Source organism: Myzus persicae, unplaced genomic scaffold (assembly GCF_001856785.1).
Source record: "Myzus persicae strain clone G006 unplaced genomic scaffold, MPER_G0061.0, whole genome shotgun sequence".
Classification (NCBI taxonomy): domain Eukaryota; kingdom Metazoa; phylum Arthropoda; class Insecta; order Hemiptera; family Aphididae; genus Myzus; species Myzus persicae.
In genome coordinates this window covers 23,927-49,477 of record NW_019103957.1, presented here as the reverse complement: position 1 = coordinate 49,477, position 25,551 = coordinate 23,927, and the positions used below count along the sequence as shown (strand labels likewise).

Here is a 25,551-nt window from a genome sequence, read left to right as displayed (position 1 = left end):
TAGCAGCAGCTGCTGCAATAGCTGCCGCCCGAATCGAACCGTTTGCAGCGTCTTTGACTCGGTGCGTCAGAGACGTCCGGAATGTGGTGATCGTCACAACGCGGCACATAGATGGCGTGATGCACGAGTACGCGACTTGTGACCACCAGGGGTGGGTGAGTTCGTCGGCGGTCAAAAAATAATAATATTAATAATGATAATACGCCTCTCGCGCTCGAGGACCGGGGGAACCACAAACAGTTGCCAAACGCCCGTAGCATCGCGACGGGAGTTACGTCGTCGCCGCCGTTTCACCCAACGGGGTCGATTTTTTTCTTCGCGTTTTTGTTTATCGTTTCGCCAACGAAAGAGTAAGAAATACAAAATTACAATTCGTTGTGTGGTGCGTGTTCGCGATGAGTTAATAACAATAGTTATATCACAATAAACGTCGCCGTATCGGTCCACGCAGGTGTGCGTGTGCGCGTGTAGGTATAATACAATATTACAGGCAGTGTTTGAAAGATTAAAATAAACCGCGGAAAAAGGATGACGAGACGCGATGCCGAGAAAAAGCGAAAAGGGCGACGACCATCGACCGTGTGAATATTTGGCGGCGAATAGAGTGCCCCTCGCTTGCACCTGTGCCTATGCCGGTCCTGTGCGCGGCGAATAGTATGTACGACTTTCGGTTGGCGTCGGTGTTGTTGGCGACGGTCGTCGTCGCGGTCGGCGCAATCATCGGCGGCGAGTTGTCGGCCGTCGAAAAATCGTTGCAGTTTGAAGCGGCTTTCCAAGGTGAGCTTTTCAAACGTTATGATGATGGTTTTGATGGAATAAAAAAAAGGCACCACAGTTCTTGAACCGCCGGAACGGCTTGCCCCGTGATTTTGTTGTAGAAACCGTTTTAGAATAGTATATCTTACAACAAAATTTGCCAAACATTCGAAAACGATTGTCCTCACATAATTCGTTCTAGCCCAATAACATTTTAACAAATAGTTTCGACACTAAATTGTGAGATAATGTTGGTTTGTAGGTTAGTTCTAGCTCTATGTGACCTGTAGAAATAGAAAGATCGAACACAGTTTTAATTGGTAAAATAAAAAGTATGAACAAAATCGTAAATAGGGGACTAACGAAGTATTAACGAGTAAAATCGTTATTGATTTATTATTAAACGTTGATGGAACTCTTAGCGGAAGAGAAGCTTTTCTTAAGCCCTTAGTTTTCGGTAGTTAAATTCTTTGAATAAGTCACTCTCACGTGCCATCAAGTACAATAATTAGTATTAATCATTGACCGTGAAAACCAGTAACGAGTACTATCATACTGTCATAATTGGAGTAGTGTGTACTATATAACAGACATTGGCCAAGACAACGGGGTGTGTGGTCGTTTTGCGATACGGTCACCCATATTATGGTGTTTAACCTTTGAGAATAATAATTATCGTTAATTTTAATTGTTAATCTGTTGCATAAACTGTAGTGAGTATTAAATTGAATAATATTGAAAAATATATGAATTATTTAAAACTCCGAAAGTATCATATGGTATATAGTACATATTTGATGAAGTCGTCGTTGCTATAGTTTCCACGATTTCTATTAATAATGCAAGTTAATCGCACAGGTATATATTATATTAAATGAAGGTAGAATTTAGATACTTACTGCTCAGTTCTAGAATAGACTGGTAGATATTCATTCTAAAAATTGTAATGTAATAAAGATACTAATTACTCATAAATATGTGTAAGGCGAGATGTAAGAAGCCTAATTGAATAATATTTACGAATTATAAATCATCCACTATAGATATATTTGAAAGACGTTAATGGATTCCACATAACAAAAGATATTTATCGAACAATTTATATACCAACATGTTTTAAACCAATATATTTTTACTAAGCTTAGAAAGTTAGAACCTAAAATAATTACTTAACTGTAAAAATATTGGTATACAAAATTTAAAAAAAAAAATAAGCTCCGTAATAACGTATGAATATTAATGTTAACACAATGTGTAACCTTAATATAACAATATATTTTGAATGCTCGTGTAATTAATTGTAACATAAAGAAACTAGATTATTTTATATGGGCTATTTTAACCGTAATGTAAAATGTTTAAACAAGGCGTGTTGAGTATGCAAAATTAATACACGCTTGTATTGTTGATAAAATGTGGTTCACAATTTCACAGATTACATTTTTTTTTTAATATTCATCTTTTAATTTATGATGGTTTATTTAGTAATCGTTTTCTAAACTATAAGGGGAGATATTATTACAAATGTTATACAGCAAATTTCGATAATTTAACAAGTATACTTGTTGTCAAAATACTTCGAAAATAATTGTATTGTTATATAACAATGTCAGTAGACACTAAATTCTCGTGCATATTCGGTGAACATCACTAGTAATTTATTTTTGTAACAGTAAGTTTGAAAACCTCATAAACATATGATATATGTATAAAGCAGACTTCACACTAAAACCGAGAGTAAAACAAAACAGGGGAAATTCGAGGGGAAATAATTGTTAACACTTAACATAAAGAAAATGTTGTATGCATTTGTTGTACCATGTGTAATATGATATTGAAACAAGTTATGTTAATCAAATAATGAATGCTGTATAATGTGCACGTTATAGTTACATTGGTAGAATATAATATAGTTAAGCTTTATCTGTGACCCTCTACGCGTGTTAGTCATTTGATGGTAGACATTAGAGAGCAACCCCAACCATAGAATCCATTGATTATTAATTTGATTTAACAGTTCGTTCAACGGATTTATTATTAGTCACCTGTGTACTAATAAACATCACTCGGGCGCTTATGAATTTATGACAACAACCAGAATGGTAAAAAGGGTATTTTAATTGAATTTGTCGGGAATGCTGCAATAATTATTAGCAATTCAGTTTGTTTTATGTATCCCAGAGTGGATACAATAGTATACAACTATAAATATGTATTCACATATTTTGATGAATAAAAATAATACAATATAGTATAATATGGTCATGTATAGTATTTTTCTAATTTCTGTATTTTAAATTAGATTAATTATTATTAAAATGCCACAATACAACTATAATATATTCAAATAACTAAAATTAACAAATCATTTAATTTAATGAGATGTCTTAAATTATTTAAATTATACTTATCCCAAATGATTACATAATTTTCAAAGTATTTTGTTAAGACAATATTTATACTTGATATTATTTTTTTTTTCAAGATTGGTTTGAAATATAATCAAAACTTAAATCTCATATTATAAGTTATAATAATAATATTTAAGATAACAATTGTTTCCATTGTGATTTTGAATACACGTGTTTTCGAATCCTTTTATATTTTAAAATGTATACAATGAAAGTCGTAAATAAAAATAGAAAGTTCAAAATATATGTGACTATTACAATGAGATGTCATGTAAAAATGTAAAATACTAAACTGTTCTTTTCACCGTATAATAATCAATACACATCACACACAGACATAATATGATAATGGTTTTCAGTGAAACGTGTATCTACTACCTATTGAACCTTAAATTATTTAAAAACTAAATAGGTACCTTTACGTGTTTTGCTTCATACGTACATAAGATAATAATTAAATTAATAACAAGAAATTACAATTTTTGTGTGTGGACATTTTATGTAATTAAAAAAATACATTTTTCAAATAAAAATGAATTAAAAATGTTTTACAAAGAAACTTAAGTCGGGGAGGATACCTAATTATTTTTTTTCTTTATCCATATTTAGACTTATATCGAAAAGTGAAAAAATCGAGCATTTATTTTGTGAATGTTAAATGATAATTTAGAAAGCATTATAGTGGAGTATATTATACCTACGTCCTACATGGCTACATGTATAGAGAATCCCCTTATTCTAAAAATCGCCAGTTAAGTTGTTAGATAGTTTAGAGTGTTTAGATATTACAAAATCTACACAAAATCATTTTTACTTAATAATTAGTTTATAGAGTAAAAGTTAAAAAACATGGATTCTATATTCCTATGTATATAAACAGGATAGACTATTGAAGGGGAAAAATTCTAATGTGGAAAAAAAGAGTTATTTTTTCATCGATGCAATTTGAGTATTTGACAAATCCTAGTGTTATTTTTAACAAAATCATCTCCAATTTATATACTTATATACCTACTCATCTGTTTAGGTACCTGATATGGTTATGAAATTTATTCCAACACATGATACTCATTTCCTTCATTGATGGTATTAAAATTAATGTTTAATTATTAAAATTAAGTTTATACTTCATACACGTAAAAATCCGATTAGCGTTTATACGATGTATGATATATCTATAAATAAATAAGAATTAAATAAATAAATAAAAATAAATTGAATAAAATATAATTGGCAATATGCAATTTTATTTCATCAGATTAAAGAAGGTGTTTAAAGTTTAAATCCTTTGACTGAATATTAATACTTATATTGTACCTTATCCTCTCATTATTGACACCGATCGACTGAAAATTTGATTTTGTTTCATAAAATAACATAATTATGAAGAAACAACTCAAAAACTAAACTAAATCACTTTTAGAAACTTTTAAGGATGATCAAAGAACAATTTTAGTGTTTGAAGTTGTTGAAAATTATACTGTTTGAAAATTACAATTTCGAATTTTGTGGAAGGTACTAGACATGTGTGAACAATGTTGATTTATCTATTTTCTTTATACAATACACATTTTATAAAAACGTAATAAACTCAACCTGGTTTGGATTTTTCTGCTTGTTCCACACAACTTTCAATTTTTTTCTTTGAAAAAATATATTTTATTATTTTAAAATATAAATAAAATAATATCATTTAATATTATAATGTATGATACAACTTAAATTTACCTATTGGAATAAAATGAGACCATTTTTTACAATAAAAATCGAATAAGTCTGGACTTATCTAATTATTGCACCAAAAAAAAAAGTAAATAATTCCATTTTTTATAAAAACTATGCTTATATATATTATACAACGAACTAATCTGGTTGTCACATCAACTTTTAGGGAATGTTTTTCTTTATTTTATTTTTTTAAAAGTGGACTTCTCTGGTTTTTACAGTACGCCTTTTATTGTAGTATCAAACGTTCTAATAGCTATTAAAATTATATTAAAATTTGTTGTGAAATAACTTTGATACCTGGATTGCGTGTATATCTTTAATTGATGTATATTAAATCAACTTCACATCCAATACGGAATTTAATTGTAAGAAAATAATTATCATAAATATGTAAATAACTCATTTCCATCCATTCGCCTTATATTTCGAGAAGTCAGTTTTTCCAAGCTCACCAATTTAACATCATTATAATTAATGTGCATTAATTGTGTATTTAATATTGGTACTTGCCTATACTTAGGTACCTAAATCACTAATGTTATAATTATGGTAATTGTTTCAGAGATAATATTGTATTTAAAAGTTTAAATTAAAATTAAATGCAAGATTATAATTTGTAGGTACATCGATATATTATTTAGGAATGAATAGAAAGGCTATGATATTATCAATTAATGAACTATTAAAATCTGTGAATAAATTATTCTTTTAAAGAAAATAACTAAAATAATTATTGATATTGGGTTTTACTGAAACATTTAATATGGCAGAAAACTTTTTATTATTTGGACATTTTAACTTCTACTCTGTCTCATTATTATTATTAATATTAGTATTTCATATACATAGATATAAACAAAATAGCGTTGTATTATTAATTTTGCGATATTAAATTGGTTTTACAAGTGATTTGGTGATAGATGTTACAGACAAATTGAAATTGAATATTAATAATAACGCCCATAACTCATAACTCGCTTAAAAATTAAAATATCGCAAGTCCTTACCATTAAGTATGCTAATAGGTCTATTCAATCTAATATTAAATATAACGACAGAAATTTGGTTCTACTGATAAAACGAGTTTCAATTATTAGTTTTGTAGCTATATAATAATAATATTATAAAAAATATTAAAATCTATTCGAAAATTAATCTGATTTCACATTATTATCATCGCTTCAACATTTGTATCATATAACAAAATTAGATTTATTCAACCATTTTTATTTACAAAACACAACGCAAAAAATAAATTTTTATAAACATTATTTATACTACCATTAATCCTACAATTGGTTAATGGTCAGAATGTGTTATTTAGTGACCGTTAGGTTCAATACATTTAAATTATAATAGAAATGATTTATGAGAGGGCTTTAAAGTTTTTTTTTAACGAAGTAGTTATGGGTAGGTAATTCATTATATATGAAAGTATTATTACGTTAGTTTGTTCATTTTGTTTTAAAGTAAACAATGCTGTTTAATAACCAGTCTATGCAGTACTAGTTATATACATTTTAAATTATTCATAAGGATTTACTTTTACATTTTATACTTAAATACGAGTATTTAACTATACCTAAGTACCCGACGTTATTTAAATTAACTAAACATTTATAATCTGGGGTCACTCGACAACCAAAAGATACTTGACGAATGTTCAAACTGTAAAATAAATTATCTGGAATGTATAAGGAATATAAAATATAATATTATAATATTATCCAATTTTCCTTAATATAAATATTTTATGTGAAATATTTGAGCATAAGTACCTTTGAATGTTCTAAATTCATTTAATGTTTAAAATTGAATTTTTTTACGGTACCTATGTTTTTACTTTTCACTCCACCTAAAATATTTCGTTTCTGTTAGGCACCTAATATATTTTATAAACGTATACGGTTGACCTATATTTTTTAGACGCGTTTCTTTCAAAATGTACAATATTATTTTGAGTTAGTTGGTTGAGAATAATATAGTTTTATGTGCTATTGAGATCTCTGAATCCACTTCTGTGTGGAACATAGCGACGGGGAAAAGTTGTATATCCGGATAAAACGCCACACTTGAGCAACAAGTCCGTATAAATTATACACATTTAAAAAATTTGTAGGTGGCGAATAAGATAAGAGTATATTGTTGCAGGAGGGGGTTTGAGAAAATATGCCCTTAGAGGCGGCAGTTATACACGACTCGGGCAGAAGGTCGGCTGCAAACTCAGTGGTGTGTACTCAAAGTATAATATATATGTGTATATATATATTATATATTATATACATATATTCGACGCCCTTCCGCAGTTCCGCGGGTACTATCAACAGCGGCAAAGCGGCGGCGGTGGGTGGCAGAGGGTGGCGGCGGCAACTTGTGTATTGATTAACAACAATTGCTCAGCGGCGCGGCGACCGTTGAACGCGCTGAACACATATCTATACACAGTTACGGTCGCCACCTTTGTCACCCTTATGCCTATCTTCGTCGCCTGTACATTTGCATGTGAAATATTACCCAATATATTATTACAATATGCGTATTTAGTAATAATATAGTGTAGATACACCGTACACATCGTTGTTTGTTTTGAACGTTTGTCTTGAAATTATTCTATGCGAGAAGAAAGAAAACACAATATTATTATTAATAGAAAACGCACTGCCTCCGGTCGTTATTATACGACGTATACCGATTTACAGGGAACGATATGATACCGATTTACGGTGAACGACGCAGAGCCCGTTTTGAGGGGAAATTGAATTCGATTGGTTACTGACAATGGTGGTAGTGGTAGGTTCAACGCGTTAAAGAAGATAAATAAGTTAGAGATTTTGGCTATGGCTGGGGACAAAGGGATTTTAATGAAAATGGATATGGTCCAAAATCGTTTAATTGCCGTCATCGTCGCCACCGCCGTTATTTTACGATCTTTCAATTTGAACTCATTTGTTTGTACGAGTTGAAGACTTGTGCCAAGACACACGTTTTGTCGTCCATTGAATTATTCAAAACTCACAGACAATAAATCTCCATGTCTCGAATTTTAGAAAAAAATAATGGGTATCCAATTTTTGGCCTTTTTGGTTATCTTTCTTCAAAAAAACGTTTCTTCTATTAATTTTTATATTTTATTTTTCACTATTCTGTATTTTGGACTAAACGCATAGAACGATTAGAGCCCTAAGAAATTAAATATCTAAAATATATTTGAATGAAATATCGTAAACCTGCAGCTAATACTTATTATACTTATTTTCTTTCCTTTGACATTAAAACTCATTATACTAATTAGGAAGTAGAGTACAATGTACGCAATTAAGTAATCTACAGTAACTCTTCGCTTATAATAATATGTGACTTAACTATTTTTTAATTGAATTTATAATATTTAATATAACACATAAAATGATTTTCATTGTACATAATGCATAATGCACCCAAATATCTACTTTGATTTACTGGGTATTATAATGCCTAACTTAGAAGTCAATGAAAACACATTCACGCAGTTGTGCTTACCAAGGTGGGGTGGTTTAACAACTCTATTTTTAAAACTAAAATTATCATTCTTCAAAATACAATACAATGTTATATTATGTATATATGTTATACAATACTATATTATAATATCAATATTATTACAATACCGTACAATATAATATCTGACAAATGACGATTGTAAATTTATCATCTGTATCAACTTTCAATAATTTCTCTCAATGTGTATTTTAAGATTATTCAATTGTTTTCAAATAGTTTTTATAATTGTTTGGAAAAATGTATTTAATTTTTCTATTTTATATGTTACTGATAATCATAAGATGATTTGCGTTTTATACAAGAATGGCATGTATTCACAATTTGCTTCTGTACATATTTCTGTCAAGTGTTCCCGGTATTTAGACAACAATATTATATTATAAGACAATAGTGAAAATATTTCGTATTTTATGTTTGATATTCTGAATAAAATTCGTAAAAAGTTTTCAAGTATTTATTTTGAATACCTACTCACTTTCAAACAGTATTTTACTTATTTATATCTAAGTTTGTCTTTATCTAGAGAAAATGAGATATGCTAATATTCAGATATATTATCATGCATGAATATTAAATCATTTCCAAGAATCTATTTGGTTTCTGAACTGAGTTTTCATTGTCCAAACATTGTCACAATGAATAGGTATTCTGCGCTATTAATTATATAATATAATTCATCATTATTTATTATTATTATGTTATTTGAGTATTACAATTATTAATTTATTAGCATAAAGCCGTACAATAATAAAATACATTCTTCTGATTACTGTAATATACACCCTGCTATTTGTGTGTAGAACTTGTAGAGTAAATAGGTACATTGTTTTAGAACAGTAGACAGTAGTACTCAACCGGGGTGACATGTCTCCTTAGGGTGACGTGGACCTAGCTTAGGGGTGACGCAGAATTTTAACAAGAAAAGAAAAAATTTAAAAAATAAATTTTTCGATAATAGTAAAATTATAATAATAATAATAAAATTTCGAAAACAATCATATTATTTCTTATAATACATATATTATTCACCTATACCACCACTGTCATGTACATAACATACCTCAAAGTTTGTATCTTTATATACGCTAGATAGCTTTTGGGTGGCTATTAACAATGAATACCCTCGATTATCGAAAAATGCTATTAATGTGCTCCTTCAGTTTTCTACGTCTTGGTTATGTGAGCATGGCTTTAGTGCACTAACAAATATAAAAAAAAAAAACGCAACAGACTCACAAAAACAACTATAGAAGACGATATGAGACTCGCTCTTTCCACCATCAAACTTAGGATTCCCCAATTTTGTAAAAAACACCCGGGTCAAATTTCACATTAAATTTATATAAATCATTATTTTTTTTTTAACTTTAATTTTTTTCTGTACTGTATTTTTTTTTTAATAAAAGAATAATTTTAATATATACAGCTAAGATTATTTATTATTTTGATGTTAGGTTTTTTTTTTTTTTTTTTACATTACACAGTTAGGGTGACGCGATGTTTGATTCTAAAGGTGACATGAATCAAAAAAGGTTGAGAACTACTGTTTTAGAATATAAAATAAATAATTGATTTGTATTCCATTTTTTTGAAATTATCATTATTATTCAGCGACTACGTTTACGAAACAAAATGAAATAATATAAAGGCGAAATAAGGTCTAAGCCCTGATTTAAACCCATATATATTTTAGTAACCTATATATTTAAAATTAAAATTAAATACAGACAAAATCTAGTGATACTGTATGAGTGTTGAGTTTAGCTCAACTCGATACAAACAAAATATGATATTATGTATTATTAGGAACTATATATTTTAATACAATTCATTTTTTTTATTTCCTACTAGAAAATGAAGGTATAGCTACATTTCCATCGAAACGGAAATCACAATAATATAAAAAATATATCTTTTTTTAAGTTATTGGGTGTATGAAAAGTAATTGGGAAAATTTCGATAAATTGGGTGAATATAAATCCACAGTTACTTACATGTTACATATATTATATTTTGAATACAATCAAGTCAATATGATATAACTAAGCTGAAATTTAGTATTCAACATTTAGGAGGGGGAACCTTCCCATCGAGTTTACGTGAATGTAAATTAAGTCCTCTAATAGATTCATTGAACATGTTTTTATAAAAACTATAACTTCATGTATATGATAAAATGATTTGATTATCATTTTGCAAATTATTAAAACAAAATAACCAAAATTAAGTTGTAACTTTCATCAATAATATTTTGCAACCTTCTGAAAAACTAAACTAATCATTTTTAAAATTAATTTCTCTGGATGAGTACCTACCTAGTATCTACTACATGTGTTAAAATTCTAATATATAGATAGGGCTATAATCTATATATAGTATATACAATTATTGTCCTTAACTGAAATTTGATGGACACAAAACTCAAAACAATAACATTTAATCGTAAAATCAATGTTTTACATTATACATCATTCGCTTTAGTCAGAATCAACAATTCTAATCTAATTATTCATATAAATCTTATGTTGACAATGGTATTAAACACCCAGTATACCTAACATTACATATTTTGTCTTTGATAACCGTTTATATTAGTTTGTATAAATTATTATCATTGTGGGTTACTGCTGTGCTTATAATAAATAATGTATTGTTTAACAGTTGGTACATCAATTATTACCCTTTGAAACTATTGCAAACTCACGATTTTAATTTTGCCCAAGGGTCCAGATAACTGCATACATTTTTTAAATACCAATTCTACGATACACTGTTAAATAAAAACAAATTAATTAAATTATTAGTATCGGTATTTACATACGTTACACTATTAATACTCTAGTATAAATATGTAAACAAAAACTATAAATTTAAACACAAATCAATATTTAATAATTCATGACTAATAATTTGTGATATTGATAACTGATAATATTATGTATCATAACAATTAATATTAAAGATACAGTTTACTAGGTGTTTGATACTGTCTCGTATCCCTTCACTGACCCCGTTTTCAAATTTGCCAGCTTATAGAAATTAATGAGAAAATTTAAATCTGACCTTACTTTGTTCTAAAAAATTAAAATTAAATGTCCAATCAAAATTGTAAATACATAAAAGTTTAGTAATACTGTAAAACTGTTTCTACTAGAAAAAAAAATAATACAATTTAAAATAATACATCATTGTAACACCTTTTTTTGCTTTTCTCAAAATCAATATAGAAAATCAGAAAATAAATTAAGTTATTGTTTTTAATTTCAATATTTTATGTCATATACACATATGACCTTATAGGTAATATATTATATTATTCTGAAACAAAATTTTGCATTCATTTGCATGGGATCAATCTAACACTAATTTTGAACTGAATAAACTGAATGTATGTTTTTTTAAAGTATTTATTTATTTGGATTAAACGATCTATAACATTTTTTTACAAGCTTGAGTGAAGTTTGAATGTCAAGTGTCCACATTAATGACATCTTTAGGGATAGCCTTATTGGTCTGTACGATGAAGTATAGGGAAGATTGCCAGGTTTTGCTATAACTGTTTAAATTTGAAACTACCAATATATTGTAACATTGAAAATATGTTAAAGGATGTATTGTTTTAAATGCAATCATTTAATGTGACAATAAATATCATAGTTTTTTCTGGGAAGTTATGTGGCGGCTTCAAATGTCAAGTCAGCCAAGACATTTAACTCAAGAGATTTTATTTTGGAGATATGTAGAGATACAATGTTGAACTTAAGTCGGAGAAAAAAAGGTAGTGAAACGAATGGTAACAAGTATTTTAAATGTTATAATTCTTTTAATCTAAATTAATACTTATTACCTATTTATAATCATAATTGATCAGGGGCGGTTCCAGGGGGCCCTAGGGGCCACGCCCCCCCCCCAAGGCCCAAAACCCGTATTTCTAAAAAATTGTATATTGCTAGCAAAAAAACATATTATAGTATCGACTATTATAGACCCGCGTAAAAGTATGTAATTATTGGAGGTACGTCGGTGTATGAGTTGTAACATGCATCTACTATCTGTGTGGACTACGAGAATACTAAATTACTTGGGGAAATACTTAGAATATTGTCTTGATAAAAATTGTATTGTTATTATTCTAAAAATAAATAATAAAAGTTGTAAAAATTGTTGTTTTATATTTTGTTGTTATAAGTTTTATGAAAATTACAACTATTAGACTCCCCCCCCCCCAACCAAGTCTCTGGAACTGCCCCTGTAATTGATTCACTTTTATAAGCTGTTGCTATAGTACGATAAAAGTATCGATTTTTATAATTGTTGGATTGTAAAGATTAGGTAAATAAAATTTTAAAAATTAGGTGTAATAAATAATAATAGACATAATTATTGAAATAAAATAATATATTTTGAAATTTAAATTTAAAAATATTTGTATTAATAATAGTGAACTATTATAAATGTTTTACTGTAATTTAAAATAATAATTTAACTGCTTAATATGACTTTAATAATTTAAGTAATAAATTTAAATGATAAAAATAATAATAACAACAAAAATTGCAATTGTAATAAAACTGGATAATAAAATGTATGTATTATTTATTAGATTTGTGTTTTTGTCTCATGTTTCAAGAGTACAGACAAATGGCATATGAGTGACTGTGCAGCTATAAGTTGGCTATACATTTACGTCTGGATATAATATGACCACTGGTGGACAAGCTATAGAATATACTTTCATCCCATATAGTAATGTCACTATTTTCTTATATAGAATTAAAGGAACGAAACCTCCATTCAATTTGAACTCAAATATTTCATATAAGACTTGAACTTGTTAGCCAACAAAATAAATGTAAGCCGAATTATATTTATTTGATTTTCTTTGGTCATGTTACGATACGAAGGATGTTAAATTATTTTTATACTTTCCTAGAGGATCGATCGTCCATGTGAGTAGGTAAACGTGGTGCTTAGCGAGCGCCCAATGACATGTCAGGGAGTGTAAAATAGTAGTTATGCAACAATAAGTACAATGCTATAGGTATAAAATAAAAATGTCATTCATCTGAGTTATATTCAATAATACTTCGATCAATGCAATTTCCAAATTGTTTTCCACATAAAATATCTTTATGATAAATACGGAATAAATCGTTTAGTGCCTTCGCATCGGTTAAAACGTCATATCGGTTAATATGAATATAATTTTAAGTCCCAGCTTTATTTCCTTTGTTTATTGTACATTATTTTGTTCAAGTGTATAACCTATTGGTTAATATGTCACCGAACTACGTAGTTCCTTTGATGTTGAATAAAGCAATTTTTATAGTAGTTTTTTTTTATAAACGAAAGAAAATAATAAGTTAATTTTTAATTTCGGATTTTCCATTGAATATATATAAAAAGATAATTTAAATAAATCTGACAGCAAATTTCGACAATATTAGATATTTAGACAAAAAATTTCGGTTTTAGTTATTCTGCTGTAATTTAAAATTATTATTCTCCTTAAAACTTTTACATCTTGCCTAATATATTATTATATTTAACTAGGTATACACGATGGAATTTTCAAAAATATATGCAATTTTAATAATTTATAATACAACAGAATAATGTGATGTTAATGGGCGAAAATTAATTAAAATCACCGAACCCATTATTAATAATAGAATAAATTACTATAATCAATATAGGTACGACTTAAATGTATACATAATAATATATTTAAGCAGTAATAAAGGATAGAGTCCTCTGCTTAGAATAGATTTTCTTATTCAATGATTTATCATTGAATCAAAATCAAACACATCCATTAGTCATTACCTCCAGTGACTTACTCAATGACGAGGTACGCATGACATCTTACTACAGCAGAGCGGTTACAATTGTTTAATATTAGATTTCTCCTGTCTACGATTTACGTTTTGGAATTTTAAAATTATATAGGAAAATATCTAATTCAATAAATATGACAACCAATTTTAAATAGATAAATATCTTAAAATTAAATTACAATAATAAAGTACTTACATAACTATACTATGCTTCAATACACCTACAATGCTGATTCAATTTTCTACGTAGTTAAAAAAACTGGAACACATATTTTTACTTAAAACATTTTTTGGAGGATTATAATTTAAATAAACAATTCACCTATATTAATCTGACGCTTTTTGTTTACGTAAAAATAATACTTAATCCTGAAGGGGAAAGGCTTATCCCACTAGATTTAAAACCAAAAAAGGGAATTAAATAAAGCAGTTTAAATGGTTACTCACATTAACTGAAATATGTGTGATATTTTTGAGATTTTCGTTAAATCAGGTTATAGGTAAGTATATAAATTGATATATTTTTGAAATTCGTTCTATGTTAGTTGATAATAAAACATAATATTTATAAAAATAATAACATAGTTGTGCCTCATAACGTTTTTATATGTATGTATATAAAATATGAGCTATAAGATTCTGTTTGAATATCTTCAATAGTATTCAGTTAGCTATATCTATACACTTATTACGTCAACCGAGTACATTTAACTTAGGTACCTATATCATAAATTTATATCTATCGTCGTATAATTTTTGTTAAAAAATAAGTTTTTAAAAATATGTGTTAAATTTTCAACACCCATAATTTATAATTGTTCGCTAAAAAAAAAACTATGACAGAGGGTCTTAAGTATATTATGTATCTCTTTATGTAATACTTTTAAACTTTCTCATTTTTATATTTTTTTTATTTCAAATATTCATGGCTTTTGCTTCGCATATATTACCAGATAAAAAATATATAAAAATGAATTCCTTTATTTATGGTTCAACGTTGATTATATTTTAACGTAATAATAAAGTTTGCATTTTTATCGATTCGGTGAGCTTTCAAAACATACATAAACTCTAGGATAAAAACTAAAAAATAAACGGGAATTATGAAAGAAATTTCATTATTTGTTATACATTTGTATGCATATTAAATATATTAAAATATTATTTTAAGTTTAACCTTTAATAGATAGATATTTACCTACCTAAATTTATTTATTGTGAAGTTTAATAATGATTATACTTTCACTCATTTGTTGTTGTAAAATGTTATGAACTTATTTTATTTAGATTATTGTCAACTTAAGATAATTTATATTTATAAAAATATAGTGTCAATTATTTTTGAATTGATTAATTTTTCAAAAGGTTTAACTGATTTAAACAGTAGTAGTATGTTAAATATCAAATTATGATAGGTACACCAGTATAAAATAAAATAAACTCATGTATTGGTATTATATTTTTTTAAACGTAATATTGCATTAAACTGTATAATGTATCTTTCTACTTATATATTTGTAAAATATCCTGATGTTTTAATGTCTTAGTTCCGTGATGATAACTGTGATAAATCAATTCATTTTGTCTTTTACATAATAACTATTATAATAACCAGTGTTTGGAAGGAACGAGTTCCTGGAACGAATTCCTTTTTATATAAAAAAAAATAGAAAATGAACGAGTTCTTTTTTTCAAGGGAAAAATCGAGTTCTTTCTAGTTCCAGTTTACTCAGTTATGTAATTAATTTAAATTAAAATATTTTTTTTCTTAGTGTGTATAATATTGCCTATTAGTCATCGTTATCGAGTATCGAAGTTAATCGTATAATTTAATATTAATTTAAACTGTTTAAAAAAATAATAATTATAGATAAACATAGATGATAAAAGAAAAAAATATATTCAATATTATATTATTATATAGTAAATTATAAATGCACTTGTATGTATGTATAAGTATAATTAAAAAGTTAGGTACCGAAGTATGAATATGAAAAAAAAACATTGATGATTAAATAAGAATTTTTATTTTATTTGGAACTAAAAAAGGAACTCTTTTATTTTCCAAAGGAAATACAAAGAAAAGAATTCTTTTTTTTAATGAAAAAGGAACGGGACGAATTCCCCTTTAAACAAAAAAAGAACGAGGAACGGAACGAATTCCTTTTTATAAGGAACTTGTCAAACACTGACATTAAATAGCGCCGGATAGGCAAAGTATCTGCTCGCCGAGTTTTTGAATTATAGGTACTATAGCTTTGTCAACAGCTAAATCTTTTATAATATTTAATATTTCGATTCAATTATATTTTACATAAGTGTTTGTACTAATTTCGTATTATTAAAAATCATAAAAATCAAAATTACTGCCAAACACTTATTAGTCATGTCCATTCGATATTTTGAGGCTTTGAGAGACCCACCGAAGTTTTCTAATTATTAACAACTTAAAGCTGTAATCAAATATTATAAATAACGATATTATAATTAAGAAATATTGTGTAAAAACATAATATAATTGTATTGATTGAATAAATAATTACTTATGTTTATATTCTGATAATTTTCTTCGACATTTATATGTTTGTTGTTTCTACGAAGATCGAGATTATAATTGGATTTACTTGCATATATCTAGGTGTGCATTTTTATATTCAACTTCCACTGTATAAATGTAAAACTATAACAATATTGGCTTGTGCAGATATCCATTTGAAATAAATTACTTTTTCTTATGAACTTTATAATTGTTGTATAAAACCTGAACCGGAGTATAATATTACTTTTTTAATAACATAATTATATTAACAATAGTTGTGCACTTCTTTAAATTGTATAAATAAACATATAATAATTTCTGAAAAATAATTCTTCAATCATTTTTTATTCTTTAAATTTAATTTTAGATTCTTAGTGTAATGTTTTAATGGTTTGTTATTTTTTTTCACTAACTCCTTTGTGATCTCTTTTGATAATTTTTTAGGTAAGCAAAGCTAAGCTTGGTAAAGTTTTTTTAAAAAGCTATGATTTATTATTGCTTTCAAATATGATGACACCTACCTCAGTAGCCTGCTGCATTTTTATTTTAAGTAATTAAATATTTTAAAAGTGTTTTTCTCTAGAAAAAAAGATTTTTGTTTGTTTCTAATTTGAATTTTAACGATTTTGATGGCTATACTCAAACAACAATCTAAATTATCTAAATTAATATAAGAAAAAATAAAAGGTTAACTTTTTACGTAGGAAGATTTTTTCGGGGAATAAGTACAAATAAATATTTTTTAGTAACTTTAAAAATTAGTTTTCTCTTGTACAAAATAAGATTAGTTAAAAGTTAATGTAAATCTCTATTTATATTTTAAATTAATATCAATGGTAAAATAGAAATTCCCATCCTACAATTATTGCAATTATGAGTATATATTCCAGAAAAAATGTTCGTTAGTTTTTACATTCGATTTTATGTCTAACGAGCTAACGTTAAACAATTTTAATATGTAATCTATTATCATCTATGTAAGTTGACTAATTGTATAGAGTATATTAAACATTAAAATTTTTTTTTTAGGACGTTGTGGCCACGATAGTCCATGTGAACAACTATGTTACGAGCTCCATGACGGAATGTTCGAATGCGATTGCAAAACAGGATTTTCATTACATGAAGATGGCTATACTTGCACAAGTATGTTTAATTAGTCAAATTTATTATTCATTTTATATTTTATTTTATCACTATTTATTTATTATTTAAATAATAAATACCTCGGACACGTTAATCCACATTATAATAGCACGAACTGAATTCTTATTTTTCATCTTACACAACTATGCATAAAACATATTATGCAATACCAACATAGTCCCATATAGAATGTCTTGCAGTGTTTTTCATTTTACGAGCACATTCTTGCACCCAAATATAAATTATTATACAGGTACTACTCTCAATCAGCTTCCTGAAGAAACTTAAAAACTTACTTAATTATTTAATTACTTATTTAAAATAAGTAGTTGAACTTTTAAAATATAAAAATAATCTACCTATTTTATTTCCTTAATAGCCTTGATATTTCGGTGATTCTAAATTTTCTAAGAAACAAGAAAACAAATATTTTTATGATATTAAAAAACTGCTATAAACTATAATCAATACTGTATCGCTCGAGTATCAATATGACCCTGTGCAGACGTGTGCAGCCGTGGAGCCACAAATACGGCGTAGGTAATAATAATATGTGAACAAATCGTACAGTGCACATGTCTAGCAGCGCCGCTACGTCACCGTACGCATTGTATCCATTCAACCACTTAACCGCAGCAGCAAAAAACAGACGTGTGCACGGCGCCTAATTATCCAAAATTATATTTCAAATACTGTCGAACTGGGCAAAAAGATAATGGTGGAGATAAAAATGCCGAAACACTGTTTCTGATCAATAAACAAATAACTTATTTGTATAATATTTGAAATAAAGATTTCACAATTAGATCAATTTTACTTACAAAAACGTACTAGTCTCTACTAAATATACGAATAAGATGATATATTTTGTAATGTAACATAACATACAATTGTATTTAATGTAAATTCCTGTATTCATAAAAAAAAATTATATTCTGTGTCATTTTTCATCAAACATGATATTGTTCATATTCGTGAGCTAAGAGTTGTATTTTACTAGGAACCCTTCGAGAAAAAATCTCTTGTTATTAATGTTTAACGTCTGTAACAAAAAGTATTTCCGGACACAAAAACATGGTACACTGAAAAAAAAATCTTTACCTACCTTAGCAACAACAAAATACTTTATTTTTTTTTAAATAAAAACAAATGTCGTAGAAATAAAAATGTTTTCTGAGGAGAAAATCATCTTAACACTTCCCATAACATGTTTTAATTATTGTCAACCAAATAAAACTTGTTGCGTATAAAATATTCCTTAACTATAATATTATTTTACTAAAACAAAGTTTAAACTTTAAATACTGAACCAATATTATTTATCCATCTTAATAGGTACCTATCTTTTTTTTTATCGTTTATTATTAAAATACCTACAAAATCTGTAAATATTATTAATTATTTATTATACAATAACCGTATGTGATGGAGGTGACATGGCTTGAGTGGCAGGAGATAAGAAGCCACCCATTGGAGGCACTTAATGGTACCTATCTAATTTAATATTTTCAATAGATATTTTTTTTTTAGGTTTTCAATATCAATGGTTTTTATAGTATTTTAAATGTTCACATTCATTTTTGATTATTATATATTTATTATGTAAATGTCTCTCTTATAACCTACTAATCCTTTCATTCAACAGTCTGAGTCAAATGTTTATTATTCTATGGTGTATCTTATATAATGCATTTACTCTTTTAACTTTAGTCGTTATTTTATTATACGTTTCCTTTAGTTGGTTCTCTATTTTCAATTTACAAATGATCAACAAAACAGTGATTAATAATCTCTCCATCAAATACTTCCTCTCTTTTTCTATAAGCAAATTCCAACATAGTTCAAAAGAAGAAATAAGTATATTTATTGCTTTTATGTAGAAATGGAAATTCAAAAGATTGCAAAGTATTAAATTATTTAAAATGCGAATATTATTCAAATTAGGTCTTGTTTCGTATTTTCTCTTTTGTATTGTATTTAAAAATGGACTAAAAATTATTTTATTTACAAATTAGTTATACAATTATAACGAAATAAAGGAAAAACTATACACTTCACGTTTAAACTATTTTTATTTACAGAGAGTTTGAAAATATGCATAATACCAATTTCATTAAAAAATATAACACCAAAAACTATAAAAATGCTCGTATACTGGAATTTGAACATGATGGTTATAAGTAGTAATGGTTGTATTTTAGTTTTTATATCAATAAAAAAAAAATACTGTACTTTAAAAATAAGTTCTGAGTGGTCAAATTTTTGTTGATATTGAGATTGCTTACATTTCTTAAATTTCAATTGCTTGATGAGCAATTAATTTATTTTTCAGACGGGTAATTCGATCATCGCTTACGCTTTTAAAACAAATATGAAAAATAAAAGTGAAGATAGCAATTTGACATTTGATACCTCAAATTAAAACTGTGTTGCCCACGTAGATAGTATATAAAGTCAAAAATTATCAACAACTATTTAGTGGAGAAAGTAAAGAGTCAAAATATCTTATAACATAAGAGTAAAAATTAAATTGTTCCAACTTAAATATAGGTATGATAAGATCTATTTAGATCAGAATTATTGAAATAATTAGTGGATAGGTACCTATGTACCTAAAAATATAAAGTATCGTTTTTACTAATTTCATTCTCGATAAAATAAAAATAACAAAATATCGTATGTAGCCATGTAGGACTAGGTATATCTACCAAATTTGTTTGTCTCATTTTACATTGTATTTTCTAATAAATTTCATATCAAAATCCGACATAATGTAGGTAAGACAATTATAGTAAGTTAACTGTTTCTTATTTTCAAAACTGCGTTACTTTATTTAAATAATAATAACCTAGGTAAATACTGAAATGTATACATTTTGTATAGGTAACAATAAAGCTTACCTATTACAATTATACAAATTAGTATATTTCCCATGTCTGTGACGTTATTTTGATACAGTTAAATAAAATGAATAAAGATAATAATATATGAGGGGGATGAGGTGACCGAGTGGTCTGACGCGTCCGCTGCGACGCAGCCGGTCGCGGTTCGATCCTCGGCTACCGGGCGGCATTTTTCTCCGGACAAGTCGCGGTGACCGGAGAACAAGTGCTGCCATCCCCCACCCCCGGGGCATGGCAGAAACCTACGGGTGCCCCATTCGAAATTCTGCCAAAAAAACAAACACACACGTGTTCCCCCCTACCGTTCCAAAAAATATACAATACAAACTACAATACAAATCCTACTACAGCTAATGGCCTCAGTTGCCGAAGCTTAAGTTCAATAAAAAAAAAAAAATAAATAAAAATAATATATGAGTTGAATATCAAAATTATTTTAATCTAACGATTAAATAGATTGTTAAAAATGCATAATTTTATAACAAATAATCTGAAGATAATATTTAAGGTCGATTTTTTGTGAGTACAAGATGTGCAATAGTACACGATTTTAATATGTTGTACAGTCCGTTATATTATACAGCATGCACCTAGATAATATTTCACAATAATGTCTAGAGATCTACAAATTTACTAATTCAATTAAATTGGCAACGGACCAATTAACTTACTAATCGACTGTGGTATTATTTTGAGGAAATAGATGAATCGGCATTTTCAGTGGATGGCAACGACTACGACTAATGTTACCTATGTATTATTATATTTATTTCACGAAATGTCTTATGGGTCTTATGGGATATGTATATCAACGATCATATCACAATATATCCTGACTATACGTTTGTGAATTCGATATTCTATACCTGCCTTTATCAGACTGTTGAGCATGTAACTATATTGTGCATTACAGTAGAACCTAGATTACCCAACCTCCGCTATACAAACCCTCTATTATCCGAACAAATATCAAAACAATGCAATTTACGTATCTGAACGAGTCTATACGCGGTTAGCGCTTGTATATATAATCATGTATCAATCTACTCATAAATGTATATACTAATTTAATATATAATAATATTATGTGTGTTTGTTTGTGATACGTATGAAAAAATTTAATTTATATTTATCAATATATGTAATTTACTTATAATATGCATGTACATATTATATACTATATAGTATTAAAAAAATTCCCAGCATCCCAACTTTCACGTTTCCAAACTAGATGTGATCCTAGTTTGTTTAGATAATCCGAGGTTCTACTGTATTTAGGACATTTAGGCATTTGCGGAATAATGTAATGTACCTATATCCATGAAAACCTGTATTTATATTATATATAAAGTGATTCACGAAGCACGTTAGCACCCTTATCATTTCATTTAATAATTAACTTATTAAAATTCTAATTTTTGGAATACATACAGACCATATTTTCATTTTTTTTTTGTTGTAGGTACTTAGCGATACAAACATCTGATTTTCAAATTAGAATCCCCCTCCCCGTTTTACTGTAAATTATTTAGAAGATGATTTTTATTTTTATGATATACGATGTACTTAATTTAGAATTCAAACCAGTAGTTTTTCAGTTATTAAAATGTTTATATTAAGCATAGTGAGTATGCTTGGTAAATCACCTTGTATAATAATTGTGTTGTCACATACTCACATATTATTATATAATATGTATGTATAATCTATAAGTATATCTATATTTCATAGGAAACGATTCAGTAACAGATAAGATCAAAGAGTTCGAAAGAGATATTGGACTGACGTTTGTCGATTCCAACGAAGTGGATTCTGAGGACAGCGTTCGGTTTGTAAAGCACGTCGAAACTCAAACATTCGTTGCCACAGGCTCACCGGCTTTGTGCGTGCGGAAGTGCGGTGAAGGCGCGTGCGCGTTCGATAGCCGAAACAAACAGACTTGCCGATGCCCGTTTGGTAAAACCGGATCTAACTGCCAGATAAGTGAGTATAAAAATACTAAAAATAAACATAAATTGTTTTATAAATTTAAAACTAAAATAGACGTCGATCGAGTGCCTAAAGACCGGCAATATAAATACGTTTGTGATACTCGATACTCGTGTTTTGTAGCTCACATGAGTCATAGAACATAACAGCATACTAAAAATATCAAAAATGAAAACAGCGATGACGAAATCACTAAGCTTACAATTGTTTAGAGTGTTTAGACACATAATAGTTTCGAATGTTCAAAACGGTTAACATCTCATAATACACAATATGATACTGGTTAAAAATGTTTACGAGTAACGATAAAACATATTTTATTAATTTGTTTGAATAATTATTCAATTCGATATTATAATATAATTTATAAATGCCACTAGGTAGAAAGTATATATATTTTTTTGACTTTTAAACAAACAGAAAATCAGCGGACAGCATATATAGGTGCTATTAATATTAATATTATTATGGTACCTACGTATTTTCGTGTCGAGTTGTAGCTTAAGTGCGTAATACAAGTAACGATTTTAACTCGTCGCTCGCCACAATTCAGTTTCATTTTGTTGTACAAAATATTTTACCTTCGTCATATTTAATTTAATTAACTCTGCTCTAAATACACGTATTAATTAATAAATATGGTATCGTTTGAATTTTTAACTAGTTCATCTGAATACTGTATACATATATTAATCTGCATAATAAGATATTTTAGTCGTTTTGGGCACTCCCAATTTTGTGCTCTGCTGTTTTTTTGTCACTGTTTTGACGTTCGCTATTTTGGTTCTGTGGTTTCACGACAGTGAAGCATTGAGGCATTACCAGCCCAAAGTTTTCGGTGAATTTAAATAATTTGAATGTTTCAATCATAAACTGTATCTATTGCATTAAAAAAATAATTACGAATGAAGCTCGTTTGTACCACGAACATACATATGGTTACTGGTAAGTTTTTTGTTTTCCAGGATATTCCATTCAACAGTTGTATAAATAATGTTGAGCTGTGAAAGTTTTAATTTTTAAGATGTGTGATATGTTGTGACCATGAATATTTTTGTCAATACCTACAATTTTCATTGTATTGCTGTTACTGCATGAGTTAGTGTCTTGTGATCTCAAATGTTGATGTTTATGGGGTCGCGTCTTCTTTTGAGTATTATAAATTGAGGTTTATCAAAAGAAAAGAAGAAGCCTGATGATTAAGATTTGTCAATTTATCAATATTGAGCTGTAATTGAGCTTCGACAGTTGTTATGTTTTTATGCTGCAAAATATATTGAAGTCGCCAGCATACAATGTTTGGACTTGAGATGTTATATTCTTTGTAATGTGGTCGATGGCGACGAGAAATAGGTATGCTTTTGGCACATTGAGACTGATCATTCCAAAATATGGAATAGAAGTAAAACTATTTTGAATCTCATAATTTATTTTAGCTTGGCAGTTATACGCATTTTTGTTTTTCCGGAACCCACTTTGCTCCGGAGAGAAATAGTTGATTTTTTCTAGAGTCCACATGTAAGTTTTAAGTTGACAATTGTTCGAGTGATTCGTATGGTATATTAAGACGGTATATGGAACTGGGAAGTATCTGTTTTGTATTTTTGTGAGAACTTGTTCTTGCTTGATTTATTTCTTGGAATGACCCTACTATTTCTCCATAATTGTGAAAAACATTGTACATCTACATAAAATATATATTTTTAGAAGAGTTTATAAGTGTTAATAAAGATGTTATGTATGACTATGCAAGGAATATTCTAGGAGCCAGTATCCGGGGCTTTTACTTTGACATTTTCTTTATGCGAAAAGAGTTCACCTTGTGTGTATGGTGAAATGTGAAAAATATGGTTGGTGGATGTCGTCAAAGAATATTGGAAATATTAAAGAAGTCTGTGTGTGTGAGTTCATTATTTTTCGGGAAATCTTAGTTGTAGTATTTGTTACTGGAGATAAGACTTATGTAATTTAAAATCTTATCAATATTACTCAATGGTCATTATTGCCTTAAAATAATAAACAAAATATTAATGTTATGGAAATAAAATGAAATCTTACAATGTGATGATGATACTATGAATATTTTCACAATAATTTATTCAATTTTCAGATTAAAATTAAAACCTTAACAATAAAAACCAACAACACGTTTTCACAATAGATCACCCATAGTATTTATTGAAGTGTACATTGCACACAAAACATATTTATTATCAACAAGTGAAAATTTTAATTAATTAATATTCTTTTTCAAAATTGCCAAAAATCTATAACGTTAAAAACAAGTGTAGTGTATCAATATTCCTTTAGGGACCTATGATAGGTATTTCTTGAATTTCTGTAAGACTGTTTATGTTCAATTCTTCAGTAAATTGACGGACATTCACATTTTTCGAAAATGAATTCGAATACTTTTACTTTACCATTGTTGCTGAGAAATTATGCCAAGTTAAATGTTTTCTATGAAATCTGATTTTTGTAAAGTTTATAAGTACCCACCTATAGCGTTTTGCCTTTTCACTATCAACATTTTTTGATACGTTTAGTATTAGGCTACTTTATTTCTGTAACGGTATCATATTACATGACAAATTATCGCATTACTGTTTAATGTACACACACCGAAACATAATATATTAAGAAAATCTTTAAATATTATTATTATATTTTTCAACTTTTCAAGTTGTATTTTTAATTGCGAA

At 27.8% G+C, this 25,551-nt stretch overlaps 1 protein-coding gene across 1 annotated transcript in view; it reads left to right on the top strand.

Moving 5' to 3' along the window:
• Positions 1–220: 220 nt before the first annotated feature.
• Positions 221–25,551, top strand: part of LOC111036920 (pikachurin-like) — a 42,169-nt gene continuing 16,838 nt past the window's right edge. The window contains exons 1-3 of the mRNA XM_022319212.1: positions 221–777; positions 17,841–17,957; positions 22,592–22,843. Coding sequence (XP_022174904.1) covers positions 630–777; positions 17,841–17,957; positions 22,592–22,843 — 517 coding nt within the window. The 5' untranslated portion in view covers positions 221–629. The remainder of the gene's footprint in view (positions 778–17,840; positions 17,958–22,591; positions 22,844–25,551) is intronic.